General features: G+C 38.5%; 1 protein-coding gene across 1 annotated transcript in view; it reads left to right on the top strand.

Annotated features, from left to right (window-relative positions):
• Positions 1 to 5,913: 5,913 nt before the first annotated feature.
• Positions 5,914 to 16,276, top strand: part of SLF1 (SMC5-SMC6 complex localization factor 1) — a 37,403-nt gene continuing 27,040 nt past the window's right edge. Inside the window, exons 1-5 of the mRNA XM_065745476.1 lie at positions 5,914 to 6,006; positions 6,106 to 6,219; positions 6,369 to 6,444; positions 9,303 to 9,546; positions 12,058 to 12,220. Coding sequence (XP_065601548.1) covers positions 5,914 to 6,006; positions 6,106 to 6,219; positions 6,369 to 6,444; positions 9,303 to 9,546; positions 12,058 to 12,220 — 690 coding nt within the window. The remainder of the gene's footprint in view (positions 6,007 to 6,105; positions 6,220 to 6,368; positions 6,445 to 9,302; positions 9,547 to 12,057; positions 12,221 to 16,276) is intronic.

Raw genomic sequence — 16,276 nt, 5'->3', positions numbered from 1 at the left:
ATTGTACTATAGCATTTAAGAGAGACTAAAGATACAGCACTATCCTAAGGAAGCTTCCCTTTGGCAATGACTTGGATGTCTTACAGATGGATATAAGAAATACTGTGCATGTTGACATGGCTTTCAAATTAGCAAAGTAGTTACTAAGTATATGTCCAAGGAGTTACCCCACTGGTCACATCATGCCTCAGTTGCTTTTGTAATGTCCTTGAGTTAAGGGTCATATATATCTACATTGTGAGGCATCAATCTTATTCTTGCATGCTTTGCAGCAACTTGATAAGAAATAAAAATGTTTTGCTCTGCTTTTGTTACAGAGAAGAAACCATTTCTTCAACATTCTGAGTATATACTCTGCTATTTAAAAACATACAATTAACATAAAATTACCATGAAAAATTTATAATTACAACTATCTTTACATACTCAACATTCTGACAAGTTGCTTAGGGAAGAATAATAAGTAGAAGACAAAATGTACTTTAGAACACATATAAATCAACAAAGGTGATCTGATTATGTGGATTCTCAAAAAAAAAAAAAAAGAAAGAAAGAAAAGAAAAAAGAAAAAGAAAGGATAAAAGGACCTCAGTGATAAACAAGACAACAGAATAGATAACGGAAAAGATAACAGAATAGATCTCCCATATGGGAGGTCAGTGGGGGAAACGGGTTGAAGAAGTATTCCAGAAAAGCATGGCAGATTTAGGTCAGGGCAGCAGATCAGTAATGTGATTAAGAAAGAAGCAGCTGCAGGCAGGCTCATGTCAGGCAATGAAAAGAAACTTGAACTTTGCATGGCAGGAAAGTATTAGATAAAAACAAACCATCCTGCTCTACTTTAAAAAGAAAGAAGAAAATCTACCACAGGTCATGAATGACTGGAATTCACTGATGAAGTGCATTTTACTAACTCTGTAGTAATACATGTATCTTGCATGGCATCACTTACAGAAGAGTTACTGAACAAGTTGTGGAGCTCCATTCTGTGCTATGTATGTTTGTCCCTTAACATGATGTGAATTGGCAGAAGAGTAGATGAGTGCCATGACATAAGGCTGAGCTTACAGTAATTAGAATATCTATATATTTAGGTAAACAAAATGGTTAGATAAGAAAAAACAGAAATCATTCCCCCAGTAGAGGCCATATAAGATGATTCTGAATATAAACACAAAGTTATAAAAATTGAGTTTACATAGTTAGTACAGCTTGAAGAAAAGCAACCACTTTCACAGTGCACGTTCGGCCATTCCTGTATTCATCAACTCATGAAAGAAACAAGAAGTGCATTCACAGAACTACTAAGATGCCATTCTAGCTTCTGTGGATTTATATTATGTTCATGTTACTTCTAACTCTAGTAATGCCTTATTGCTATAGAAGAAAATTTAAAATTTTTCTCTCACTGTTATGACAAAGCCAGAGTCAGGGATTAATAATGAGGACTGACTTAAAAAATGGGTTTAGAACCGGACACAAAGATAGATTTTTCTCCACGTGAAGGCAGTGTGGAGACACTTCATACTGTTTTTGACTGACTTTTCAGCATAGCTTCTGGTTATTTCCGCAAAGCTGCGATTACTTTTTTTTACCATTTCTATTTTTTGTGTGTACACAAGCAGAGAGTAACAACTGTACAAAAATTAGCAGGAAAAAAAAATCTTAAAAAGAGGAAAAGAACAGCTCTAACAAATCTTTTTTCACACTGTGCAGTTAATCAGTCAAGCACTAACACCCTCTGTATGATGGAAGATATTACTTGCCAATGCTCTCACAGCAGGGGCCAGCCAGGCTCTCCCAGCCCAGCAGTGTCCCATGCCAGAGCAGTTCCAGCTGCTCCAACAGGGTCTCACTGCTGCTGGATCAGAGCCATGAGCAAAGCTCGATGCACTCTGGGAGAGCAAATATAAGCAAATATAATATATTATATATACTGTATATAAAGTATTCCTTATATATAAGTAAAATATCATTTGCATAGCCCTAAAAATAATAAAAATGTCTAAAAATAATATCTAAAACACAGACCTCAAGAGATTAAATATAGTTTGTAATATTGAGCAATTAGACCAGTATCTTGAAAGAACAATGAAACTGAGGAGTTCTGGAGAATGCTCCACTTCAACAGTTTGCTCTTAGATTTATGGGAACTAATCTTAACTCTTGAAATGAGAAAAAACATAAGAAATATTTAACTGCTATGATGAGATCACAGCAAGTGCAGAAGAGAATATTTTAGACTTGTTACAAAAAATAGAGGAATAGCAGAAGTGAAACCCAAACTTATCAGACAGCACCAAAATGATGACAAAAACCAAAATATTCTTAATGTCTTAAAGTTATACTTCATTAGCAGTATATTTTAAAGTTAACATGAAATGCTTGACTTCTCACTTCTTTTGACTCTATATACTTTATATCCCGACAATAACAGCCTCTACATAAAGCAGGTAGCTTCCTCATGCAGTTGTATGCTGAAGACTTCTCTAGTCTGTTAAGAGCCCTGTGGCATAGCACTATAGTTACCAGTGCTTAATAGTTGTTAATAATAATTCAACACTTAACTTTAAAATAATTTAAGAGTGATGAGGAAATAAACACAGAATTAATTATTCTGAGACGGTTTTATCGTTTTTCCTCTCTGTTTTTTTAATAGGAGAGATTTTCAAGTAACAAACAGATATTATTTTGAGGCAATAGATTAAGCATAGTCTAAACTTTGAATTATGTTTTGAAAGATAAAAACACATCTGGGACTTCCTGCATTTCAATTACGAGAATCAATATGAGATCCTGTACAGAGCTGACAACTCACTATGGAAAGTACAAAGATGAAACAGGGGCATAATGGAGAACACAACTGATTTTCACTGTCAATCAAGTAAAGCAAACAATTAATACAGCTACTTGATTCTGAATATTCAAGTAGACGTTAAAAGAATTTTCAGTGCCAGCTATATAAGCAACTAATGGCAGAGGTAGATTATGATTGCTTCCTGATCGTGGAGTACAAAAACATAGCTGCAGTGTTACAGAAACTAGATGGTAAAAAACTTCATTAAGCAATAAGTGCAGCAATCTAAATCTGTTTTTACTGAGTCTTCACAAGTGGTCACAGTTTTTGCATAACCTTACCTTGTTATTATTGCACTAATGAGTCTACAGACAGGATGAACATCTTTCTTTCACACAATTATTCAATGCATGGATGCATATCTTACATGTAGCATGAAATAGAAACATGGTTTGGAATCCAAAATAAACTTCTTACCAGCGTTTTCATTAAGTCGGTGGGGTACAAGAATACTTTATAAACAACAGCATGAGACTCATGAAGCCAGGTAAATCTAATTCTCCATTTTGACCACAAGAACCTCAGGCAAGTTTAGAACCAGGGGTCCAACATGCAGACAGATTTCAGGTATCTAAAGCCCAGTGCTTGCTTTTTGTTTGCAGAGTGTTTGCTTTTCTCCTGGAATACTTACGTTATACAGCAGAGGTGAGTTCAAAGCCTTTCTTCTGACCGAAGCTGCCATGACAAGTACACAACACTTGAGAAAGTTTTGCCTTACATAGCTGACACAACTTCAGAAAAGAACAGCTGCCTCAGTGGGAACTGCCCACTACTGCTTCTGAACTTTATGGAAGTAGAGAGTAACATTCAGCTTTCTAAGGAAAAAAAGCTACTAAACCACAGGTGTAAGAAAAAAAGCATCCTACAAAGTTTATTTTATTCATCATGAAGCAGTGAACCATTTCCTGTGCACACTCCATCCTGTGCATGAGGTGACATGAGGAACCGAGAGCCACACTTCCCATGTTTGACAGCTGCCATCCAGGTTTTTCTAAGTTCTAAACTGCATGCTTGATGTACAACCAAAATGTTAAACTACCTTTGGATGCTTTGTAATTAAAAAAAAAAAAAGGCAGAAAACAGTCACTACATTCACTGGGGGAGAGAGTTTTCATAGAATCATAGAATCACCAAGGTTGGAAACGACCAAGAAGATCATCCGTTCACCTATCACCAATAGCTCCCACCAAACCATGTCCCTCAACACAACATCCAAACATTCCTTGAACATATCCAGGATCGGTGACTCCATCACCTCTCTGGGCAGTCCACCCCAGTGCCTGACTTCCCTTTCAGAGAAGCAGTATTTCCTAATGTCCATTCTGAATCTCCCTTGGTGCAGTTTGAAGCCATTCTCTCTCATCCTATCACTAATTACATGAGAGAAGAGCCCGATCCCCAGCTCACCACAACCTCCCTTCAGAAATAATTGAGAGCAATAAGGTCTCCCCCGAGCCTCCTCTTCTCCAGACTGAACATTCCAAGCTCCTTCAGCCTCTCCCCATAAAGTCTGTTGTCAATGGTTTACGGGCTGGTTTGGCCTGGTTCTGTGACAATTGGTGTGAGGGATGCACGGACCCATGGCCCAGAAAAGGGGAAGGGGGAAAAAGGAGATGGGCCTAGAAACAAAACAGCGGCAATGATCTGAGGAGGAAAGCTAATTTACTAAATAAGATATTGGAAAGCAAAATAAGACAATATAATACAATATAATTGGAATTGAAGTTAATAAATCAAATAAAATGAGCAAGAGAGAGTGCCTGATAAACCAAAGGCCTTATGCTAAATGCTGAAGGCGAGACAGCAGCAAGCACCCACTGCTGGGTTGATCTCAAAGGAAAGAGAGCATCCCGTGACTGCAGACAGTTTTTATCTTTCCCTCTAAGCAGAAATACATAAAAATACAAAGCAGTGCAAAGTCCTCTGGGGAACGTAGTTCTTCTTCTCTTCTGAGACAGGTACACCCATAACTATTGATGATCAATGGAGCTGGAGCATTAACTCTTTAACTCTTAATGCACTATATGATGTTGTGATGTGGAATACCAATACCAAAAATCGTGAAACTATGACACCTGTGCTCCCGACCCCTCACCAGCTTTGTTGCCCTTCTCTGAACACGTTTCAGGTTCTCAGTGCCTTTCCTGCAGCGAGGGACCCAAAACTGGACATAGTAATCGAGGTGCAGCCTCACCAGTGCTGAGTACAAGGGAATAATTACTTCTCTGCTCCTGCTGGCAACACTGCTTCTGATGCAAGCCAGCACGCCATGGGACTTATTGTCCACCTGGACACACTGCTGGCTCATGTTCAGCTGAGAATCGATCAATACCCCGAGGTCTATTTCCTCTGCACAGCCTTCCAGTCACTCTGTCCCAAGCCTGTAGCATTGCCTGGAGTTGTTTTGGCCAAAGTGCAGGACTCGGCACTTGGTCTTGTTGAACGTCATCCCGTTGGCTTCGGCCCAGCAATCGAGCCTGTCCAAATACCATTGTAGGACCTTGCTACCCACAGGCAGATCGACACTTCCAGCCAACTTGGTATCATCTACAAGCTGACTGAGGGTGCACTCCATACCTTTTTCCCTTGGGCTCGGGCTCAAGCACTCAGTGCCAGTGGAACTCCCGAGGCGCACAGCAGGGCACGGAGCACCAGCACCCCTGTGTTCCAGGCGGCATTTGCACCGCACCGCGGTCTGCTCTGCTTCTGTCAGCCGTCAACACCGGCGTCAACACCGCCGACCAAAAGCAACAGTGACTTCCAGAGGCTGTAAAGGCACGGCGGAGCTCTAAGGCGGCGCAGCACAGCCCTCCCCGCCCTGCCTTCCCCGTCCCTCAGCCCAGCGGTCTGGCACACCGCCTCCTCCCGCTTGGAACCGCGGCTCGGCCAGCGGAGGGGCACGGCAGCCCCGCTGGGCCCACTTACCGGCGGCCGCGCTCCCCACTCGGCTCCGCCGCGCTGGCCCCAGCGACCGCGGAGCGTCAGTGACAACGGGCCGGAAGAGCCACACCGCCACTTCCGGGGGGCGGGGCGGTGGAAGGCGGGAAGACGGCGGAATGGCGGAGGGTGTTGCCGCGAGGAGGACGAGAGCGCCGCTGAAGCGCTCGGCTTTGAGCGCTCGTTCTGCGGTGGCGGCTCACGGTGTGTCGGTGGGTAATGCGCTGTGCCTCCGCTGTGCTCGGGGAGCGCGGCTGTGAGCGTCGTAATGCGTGTGGTGTGTGCTGCTGGGTCTGCTTTGCTCTTAACAGGTGGCGAGCGGAGGCCAGAAGCGGAGAATCCAGCTCACTGGGTTTAGACAGAAAGAGAAAAAAGCGCTCCGTGAAACGCTGCTCAAGATGGACTGTGTTTTTGTTGACAATAAGGTATTGTTTGATAATATTCTGATAAGCAGAAAGGGAAATCAAGCCGTAAACTGCTGTCTTATAACTCTGCATTACATATTAACAACCGAAAATGGTAAATGTTTCCACTGGATAAACTGTTGTGATCGTTTTGTTTTGTTTCTAATTAGAAATTCAGCAATTGCACGCATCTTATAGCGAAAAAGCTTTGCAAGAGTGAAAAGTTCCTAGCTGCCTGTGCTGCAGGTGAGTAGGAGGTTTGCTGTAAGACTTTGAAGAGTTGAAACTAAAAAGAAACAGTTAAAAAAAGTCTGTTTTTGTTTCATGAATTGAAAGTCATGTCCTGTCAGTGGGGGCAGACTTTTTGCATCCTGTAAAACAGGGGATATTCTGTACTAACATAAAGAACTTAGCTTTTCAGAGTAATGGAGCACCAAGCAGGCTGGCAGGAAAGGTGAGGGTTGTGGAATCTCTTTCTTTAGAGATACTTGAGACCTGTCTGTATACCTCCCTGTGTGATCAGCTGCAGGGAGCCTGCTTTAGCAAGGGGGAAGGGCCCAGTCTTTAGAGCCCCCCCCAGCCCTACAATTCTGTGTTTTGTCACGTTACAGAAAACACTTTTTCCTCGTTCTGTTACTCTCGTGCTTAAGTTTAAATATACCTTTTTTATTTTATTCTGAAGTGATAACTCAAAGTCTTTTTTTTTTAATCTGATCTGCATTTGTTCTTAAACAAAGGTTTCTTACCTACCAGTTACATCATAAACTCTTATCCAAATGCTACGAGTGCTTAAAAACAACTTTTCTGTTCACAAAGAAGTGAAATTGCTTCTGACAGGTTCTTGGTGATATCAGGAGTCATCAGGAGTAGGCCAATAGTCATGCACAGAAAGAAGAGCTGAACTCACCTAAATGATGAAGAAGCTCCCTGGCTACGCAGTACTCTTTCTCAGGAAGCAGCCTAGATCCAAGGAAAGCTCTGCCTTCAGTGGCTGGCCCTTATTTGAACCCAGAGTGTCTGCACCTTGCATCCACGTTGGAGAGCACAGGGGCAAACACTTCTGCTCTCAGTCACCAGTTCAAGCCATGACATAACAGTTCTGTTACAACAGCTCTTTTGAAAGGAGTGTGGAGAAGCATTTGTAGCTGATGGGTTTCTGATACTGAATCCACTACAACATTCATTATTAAAGATTACAGTTACAGTGTTTCTGCTAATGCAGCCAGGGAGACCTGCAAGGTCTTGCCCTTGCCTTTACTGACACAAGTCTCCACTTATTCCTCTTCATTCTTCTACCTAAGATCTGATGTTAAAATTCTATGGTAAGGTAGCTAATGTTATTTTTTTTTATTAATTTAGTGGACGTTATGGAGTTAAAGGATTTCACAGTCTGGACTTATTGCCTGTTTAAATGTGGTCTTTCCCATATTGTATTATAACAAATTGATAAAGCATTTATTGGGAAGGAATAACTTGTGTCGAGGAGATTATAGACAGAAGTATCTCAGTGTGGATCTGAGTTTAAAGATACCTGAAAAATGAGTGATTTTATGTTTGCACTTTGATACTATATTAGCAGGCATTATCAGTCATCTACTGCTGCTCAAATTTGGGAATGTAAGTAGATGAGTACTTGTAGCTGTGCAAAATAATGATCAAACTGATATCAGAGTAGACAGACCACACTTTCATGGGAGAGAGAATGTTAAAATGCGAATACATTTCTGGTATACAGTTAAAATGAAACACTTAGAAACTTTAGGCATTTTAGATATCAACTCTACCTATTTTTAATTTTGGACATTTTAAACAAATGAATACAACTACCTACTTGTTAATGCAAAGCTGTTGTATTTCTATCTTTACAAACCTTCCCAAGTACTTTCTAATACGTCTTGATCTGGAAGAGGTACTAGTTTTTCATAATCATTGTTTATGCCCTTGGTTGCAGAGTATGTTTATTCCTACTGTAGATTTTTTTCCTATTATCACTTTTAAACCCTTATAAGTGAATATAACTGACAAGGATGCCAGTCTTCATGCAGTCTCTAGCAGATACATTTTTTTGAGATAGTGGTTTCAAAATGGAAGAGATTTTTAATATAGAGGTTGTGCACAGCATACCTGTTGCAGTCAGAAGTCTGCTGGTACCTATGCTGTGTTATATAGAAGTACAATCTTTGCATCTGCACTGAGACATTTTGCCAGTCAACTCTGCTGTTCTGTGAAGCCAATTTAGATTCACACAATTCAATTTCTTTTTCAGTATCTTCTGTAGGTAGTATTTCAAAACAGGATCAGGTTACTTAAGCACAGCTCTTGACCTGAACCTGTAAGAAGAGAGAGACAGAGAGAAAAGGGGGAAGATCGTTATGTGCAGTATCAGAAGCATACATACAGAAGATAAAAGAAGAGAGGTGGAGGAGGTGGAGCCAAAGGAGGAGAGGAAAAGGTTGAAAGAAAAAGACAGATGTCTAAAACCATATCCCTTTAGTATTGGTATTCACTATACTTGTGGTGCTAGTAATACTGAGAATATGTAACAGAAACAGCATGCATGCTAAAACAAAGTCATCCTTATTTTCTTATTTTTAATCATCAGAGGCAAAATATTTCTTCAATTTATTGAATTAATCTCTTAACAAAAATAAATAAATACAACACCCCTAAAGTGCTTTGACAGCTTTGTTATATATCAAAGAAGTGCACCAAATGCACCTCAGATCTGTTTAGGTAAGTCTGTGAAAGTATCAACTTCTATCAGAAACAAAGGGTTAAGCAAGATTCTTTGCAAGAACAAAATCTGAGAAGCTGAAATCTTCCATTTGCAGATAGGCAAGTAGTTCATCTGGGAAGGGTAAAAAGGTACTTGATCATTATATGAAAACAAAATCATCATTTTCAGTGGTATTGTGAGATTTTTGAATTTAAAGTGTGAGGATGAGAACTCTTGTAATAGGAAGAAGTTTTTAAAATGGTACTTAAAATTCCAGCTTTTATTTGCACAAGAAAGGTTTAAGTTAATTTTATAGTAGATCTTCAGTTGATTGCTGTTTGTCTGCACTAAAAAATCTTTTGTGGTTGACAGTTCATTTGCTTTTTAGGAAAGTGGATACTAACTAAGGAGTACATAATTAATAGTGCTGAAAGTGGCAGATGGCTTGATGAAACACCATACGAATGGGGATATAAAATTGAAAAAGACACCCATTATTCACCTCAAATGCAATCTGCACCTAAAAGATGGCGCAAAGAGCTGAAAAACTCTGGTGCTCCAGGGGCCTTCCACAGATGGAAAGTTATCCTCGCTGTTAAAGAAGGTTATGAACAAGTGGCACCTATTAGAAGGTAGGAGGATTTGTCTTCATGAACAATAGAACACTTACCATATTAGTTATTAAGATCTTTATTCTTCCATTCCTATTAATTTGGTCCATAACAACCTCTGGCTCTTCAAACTCTCAAGTCATTTTTTCATTAACTTATTTCAGTACAGTTTAATATATATATATATATATATATATATATATATATATATATATATATAGTTCTTTGATATCATTGCTTTTCTTTTAGTATAGTAGTGAATATAATAGGCATTACTGTATTTTAGCATCTAAAATGATAAAATAACTGCTTACGGAGACATTTCTTGTGGGACAAGGTAAATAAGCTTTTGCTTTTTTGGAGTACTGCTTTATTTTGTCTGCATTTTGCTTTCAAATGGTAGCCAGAACAACTTAGACTATCTTAATTTGTTGGAAGACCTGGGTTGGTCTTGAATGTGTCTTAAGGATCTGAACTGCTCTTGTTTTACGTGTTTTACATGTATGCAAAACCTGTTTGTAGTTCTGAAGACCTAACTTTTACTGAAAGAAATGTTTCTGATAAAGCGTAAATGCAGGTAATTCAGAAGGGGACAGATAAAAACATGAAGGAAATAGAAAATTATGTGGAAGAAATTTTGGACTTTTTCTTTCTCTTTTTTTTAATGTTCTCCGCGCATCAGGAAGACAGGCTGAAAAGGGGATCTCTTTTATTTATTTGTTTATTATTTGATAGCTACTTCCAGGACAAAAAGAGAGAGGATCCTTTTATTCTGTCGGAATGCACAAAAATGCAGATATTTTTTGCCTTTAGCAAGTATTACTTTCAATCATAAAGGTCACCACAGCTTTGAGGAAAAACTGATATTTCTCTAATAGGAGAGCTGCTCCAAAAGTAATGCCTCTTGTTTTATTATACTGTCTAACAGTGTTGGGGCAGATATTGATGGTATGGCAGTGGAGGTGACAAAATGGTGTCTGACATGGAAGTGCATAAGAAGCAAAGGTAAATTCTTCCAGTGGCACCACTGACATTCACTGTTGACTGCTGAATGCTTATGGAGACCAAACAGTGAATGTGAGCACAGTGAGGAGGTTGGTGATGGAATTTCAGCAGTGGCAATAGTGACGTGAAAGACAATCCACATTCTAGATGGCCACAGAGATCTGTCACACCATGAAATGAAGAGTGTCTCAACTAGTTCATACAGGCAGGTTGCTGGATTACAACTGGGGAAGTGTCTACAGAACTGAATATCGACTTTGGTGCATTTAAAATGATGGTGCCAACATCATTTTAATGAAACATCACCAAGTTTGCACCATATGTGCTCACATAGGAAGAGAAAGAACACAGTATGCAAGTTTATCAGGACTTGCTGAGCCAGTATGAGACTGGAGGTGGTAGTTTCTTGGGTTACATCATTATGGTGACAAGATGTAGTGACTGCTGTGAACTGGAGTAAAAACTGGAGACTATGGAGTGGTGACATGTAAATCCTCTATCAAAGAGCAAGTTCAAGATGAAGCCCTCAGCAAGTATAGTGATGTGCATTATCTTATGGGATAGAAGATGGGTGATCCTTGTGGATATCCTGGAATCTGGACAAACCAATAGCTCTAATCACTGCATCATGATGCTGACTAAGTTGAAGTCTCAAACTTTCAGAATCAGGCCAGAGAGGAATATCCTTTCTCTTGTAACACAATAATGCCAGGCCCCATACCAGTTTGAAGACCATGGATTACACTGTCAATCTAGATTGTCCTACTGTACCAACTGTATAGTCCAGATTTGGTGCCTTATGACTTCAATCTGTTCAGGTTGATGAAAGTTGGACTGTATAGGCAGCATTTTCCTAGCAACAATGCTGTCAGAGCAGCTTTGAATCAGTGGATCACCTCCACTGGTATAGATTTTTGCAAGTATGGCATGCAGACTCTTGTTCATAGCAGGTGTAAATACATAGCTATTAGTGGAGACTATGTGAAAAAGAGTGTTTTGCAGCTGAGAATTTGCTCTATCAAATAGTGTTCCTGTGCTCTTTGTATCCCTGTTTTAGTTTCCATGGAAATAAATAGGAGGCATTGCTTTTGGAGCAACCTGTGAAGTTGGAAAACAACATCCTGAAGATAGCATGTTACAGTTTGGAAAGGCAGTGTTCCGTTTTTGGTAAACCACTTAGTTGGAAGTGCAACTGTTAATTGAAAGATCAAGTAGTAATCATAATGCACTAACTTAAAGATGCTGTCATCTAAGAATTTGACCTTTTTAATGTACAGGTGAAGCTTTCTGTCAGATATATGCTTACACTGCTTTTAATTGATAGTATTAAATCGTGAAGAGAGAGTTATCTTGTTAAGTGTATTCCTTCCTTTTCTCATGGCTGTTAAGTGTTTCTTTAACCTTCTGATGAAAGTTGGATAACATCAAACACCTGCATTCTCTTACTTGTAGTTTATGAAAACTAATGTAACTAAGCAAAGTGAGTAGAGTGCAGTGAGTAACAGCTTTCCAAATCTGTTTGTTTAGAGTTCTAGAAGCTGGAAAGGCAACAATATGTTCATCTCAGGATGTGGAGAGTGGTATTACTCATGTATTCACCCTTAATAAATTTTTTCCTGTACAAAAAGAAAAATACTTCTCTGAAGCTCTATACTGCCCTTTGCAATATTTAGGAGATTACCTCTTGGAGGTAAGTAATTTGAAAAACATACCTAAAATCACTTGTGTCTTTACATTTTATGTTAGATTTACTGATAACTCTGTATGATACAGCACTAATAATAAAGGGGGATATGATATGTATTGAAATTTGATTAAAAGTTATTGGCTTTCAAACATTAACCTAGAAAAGAGAAAGTTTAGAGGAGGCTTCATCAATGTGTGTAGATACTAGAAGGGAGAAGTACGAAGAGAACAGAGCCAGGACAAGAGACACTGGGCATAAGCTGGCACACGAGAGGTCTCCTCTGACCATCAGACAGCACTTGTACTGTGCAAGTGGTGCTGCAACTGGCACAGGCTGCCCAGGGAAGTTTTAGAATCTCCTCCTTGGAGGTTTTCAGATGCTGTCTCTACGTGGTCCTTGGCAACCTGCTTCAAGAGGGTTTGAACCAGATGGATCCAGGGGTACCTTCACACTCAACCATTCTCTGATTCTGTAATGCAAATATTATTCTTTTCAAAGCAGTGTTTTTTGTTCAGACCAGTAGAAATGCCAGCAATGAAGCATGCTTTCTTTTTGCTCCCACTTTGTGTTCTTTCTTCACTCTTGTTGTGTGATATTACTACTGGACTTCAGCGTGAAGTTCAAGTATAGTTGACTATCAGATAAACAGTTCAATAAATTATTCATAAAAAATCAATATAATCTGTTCATATTATTCTTATTTGGGTAATAGTTTCAAATTCATATCTGGTACATATTCATATCTGTCATAGGGTGATTAAGGTTGGAAAAGACCTCTTAAGCTGATCAGCTCTGTGTATCAGTCAATCACCACCATATCCACTAAACCATGTCCCTAAGTGCTATATCTACATGCCTTTTTTTTTTGTAGATGTAAGTATTTTTTCTAGGTTTGACATACACCATTAAATAAGGTTTTAATGGCGTCCTTATGCTTCACTATCAGTTATCTCTTCTATCTAACTTACTACAGTTATTCTACCTTTCTATTCATAACGTTACAGAATATGGTAAAGTAGTAAGATTCATATTCTTAACTCGAAATTGTTGGACAGAGGAAATTCACTCAAAACTACTTCTGCACGAGGAATCTTAGAGAAGTTGCTCACCTACATTATCTTTTCAATCAAGGCACTGCAAGTGTTGCAACAGGAATTATGATTCGTAAAACTGTTGTATGAGCTGCTGTCTGGACACACCTTTAATTCTCCCGTACTACAGAAGGATCATTCCATATTTATGATAGTTACTCTTAATTGTACTAGAACATAGGACTACTGTCCCATCAGCAGATGTGCTAAGACAAAAATTGAGGTATCTCATTTGAAGGTAAAAGCCATACTGAAATTTATCTTACCAGAAAGAGAGTTTTTTTTCTTGAAATGACAACGCCAGGTAAAATATCCAGTGCAATATAAGTTTGTTCAGAATGTGAGGTTTATCATTCAGCTTCCAAATGGAGGCAGAGTAAGTTAAATTCACAGCGGTGAAGAACAGGAAAAACAGCCTGATTGTGTCTTTCTCATTCCTTCTGAATTATGTGAGGAAATGACACCATTGAGTGATTTTCTTGGGTGTGCAGTACTCACTAAAACTTTTCTATTCCCCATTTAAGACTGTTTTGATAACAGATCCTGTGTGGGCTGAGAGCATGACCTTGATCCTTATTCTTTACAGTATATATTGTTTTCATCCTGGAATGCTGGTCTATTTTATATATATGTATATATATATTCTTACTAAATCCAGGGTTTATTCCTTAACTGAGGTATGATTCAGACTGAAAGTAGCAGTGGTGTCAACACTGTTCAACTTTAAAATGAATGAGTAGAAGTCTAATGATGGCTATAAAAAGGCCAGATTTTAGATTTTAAAGATACCTTGTCTGCTAAGGATCAATTTACCATTGCTTGACATTAGTGAAGGACTGCTCAATTACTGGTTTTGAACAATGTCTTTGGCAGAATGTGATGGATTCATTCTGTTTGGACAGTGGATGTGAAAGTGAGTGTTTAAAATTCACCAAATGAAAAAGAAACCAATTCTTTAGCTTCTGTGGCTATGTATAGCTTTTATCCTCCAAAGCCATGTAGAAAAGGTAAAATAAAGAGAGATTTAACTCCCTAAATTCACTAACAATATAAACAGTATAGCTATGGTATTCAATCTGATGAAAGCTTTACCTATTTTGGATATTAGATTTCCAGTATAAATATCTGTCTTTTGACACAGTTCATTTTGGACAAATCAACAGTATTTAATGCCAAAAAATAAGGAAATCCTCAAGTAAACTGAAAATTATGTTGTGGGAATATATTTTCTACATGTTGAATTCAACTGTTCACCAACTTAGGTGCATAATAGTATGCTTGTGAGCTACTTTGGAACTTACACATCAGACAGAAGTTCCTATACATCCTAAGTACAGACAAAAAGCCTTGATGTTTTTAGGAAAGCACTATCTTGAAAAGAACTTAGGAAAAAGCCAAATATCAGCAAAGATGTGTGCAAGCAAAACAGAAAACCGGTCTTTCCTTTTCACAAAGTGCATTGAATGTTCTATGAAGCTGTGTACTCTCACAGTTCACAGTTTTCACTTCGTATTTTCAGGCCTCACAGAAAAAAACTTTTTGTTATTTAGGTCACATTTGTGATGCCAAGAGAGGTGTTATATGTTTACATCTGTCAGGAGATAGAGTTTACCAACCAGGAGAGAGTCATATGCACTATGCAGAACTTCTTAATATTACATCCTGGAAATACTCAAAGGATTGAAAAAATTCCTTTGGATTTGTAGCTCCTCAGGGTGGGGGATGATTTTGAGGAACTGATAACGAGAGAATATTGCCCTTGCAAACGTAGAGGTTAAAACTGCACTTGTTATTCGGCGGAATCTACTTCTGAAATTGCTTTTCATTCTTCAGATCAAAATATATATTTTGCTTTTCTGTTTTAATGATGAAACTTTGTGTTTACAGGCTGATTAAAACACATGTCAACATGGAAGCTCATTCTAGTGTCATATACTCTTTAGTGTAACTTGTTTGGGCAAATTTCTCTGTATTACAGCTCTCAGCTAAGATAGCTCTCTGCAAAGATGGGCATTTAATATAGGAAGTGAATGTCTGGTGTTTATGACTATTTCACCTATTACTGATCTCAGCAAGAATAATTTCTTTCTTACTGTGAACCCCGATTTCATCCCAAGTGAGATGGCATGTTCCATCTTAACACATACATTAATTTACAGATATCTGCTTTTCCTAATCTCAATAAACTTGCTTCAGAGTCCAAGAAAACATCAGTTTCCGTTTAAATGCTTCTGAAGAATTCAGAAAGCTGCCATGGCACTTTGTCTCTTAAAAGGACTAGAGTAAAATATCAGTACAATTGTTCAGATGTTGTAGGCTTTATCAAAAAGTCTTATGAACATGATCTTTTCTTTCATTTCTAAAAACACTTGGCACAAGTTTTATTTGGACTTAACTTTGAATGCTTCAGCTTTGTAAATCTGTAATCCTGCTCTTTGACTGCTATTTCTATGAGAAATAAGTACTCTCCTCATAAACACACAAACATATGTCCTATGGTTTAGCACCCAAATCAGATGTTAAATTGAGTGAAGAAGCATGATATGTATCTATTTTTAAGTGGAACTGTATAAGCATTCAGGGTGATTATAAGGCGTTCAGATGATTTCTGACTTTTTTGTAAGTATGCTTTGCTTTCTCTATATATTTCAGTGTCTGTTCTAAAATGTCAGCCTTGTAATTCTAGTGTTAATGCATTCTGGGGGAGTATCATCGATACGTGCCTCTACTGGTTCAAGATATTAAAACACATTCATGATTTTAGAGCACTATCCTTGTATTTGAATACAGACTTCAAAATTTTTCATTGGCTGTGCAGTGGAATTTATACCACTTTACCAAGGTGGTACTATAAATTTTCTGAATACAAGTACTTTTAGAAGTGTGTTGAAAGCAACATGCATAAAATGCCACAGGAAGTGAAGACTAGTTAATTTGTCAGAGTAGTTTACTTATCCTTGGCTCATCA

This window comes from Cyrtonyx montezumae, unplaced genomic scaffold (genome assembly GCF_038088225.1).
Source record: "Cyrtonyx montezumae isolate F1298 unplaced genomic scaffold, pur_monq_1.0 scaffold_36, whole genome shotgun sequence".
Lineage (NCBI taxonomy): Eukaryota > Metazoa > Chordata > Aves > Galliformes > Odontophoridae > Cyrtonyx > Cyrtonyx montezumae.
The sequence above is the reverse complement of the archived record's forward strand: the minus strand, read 5'-3'. Positions and strand labels throughout refer to the sequence as shown.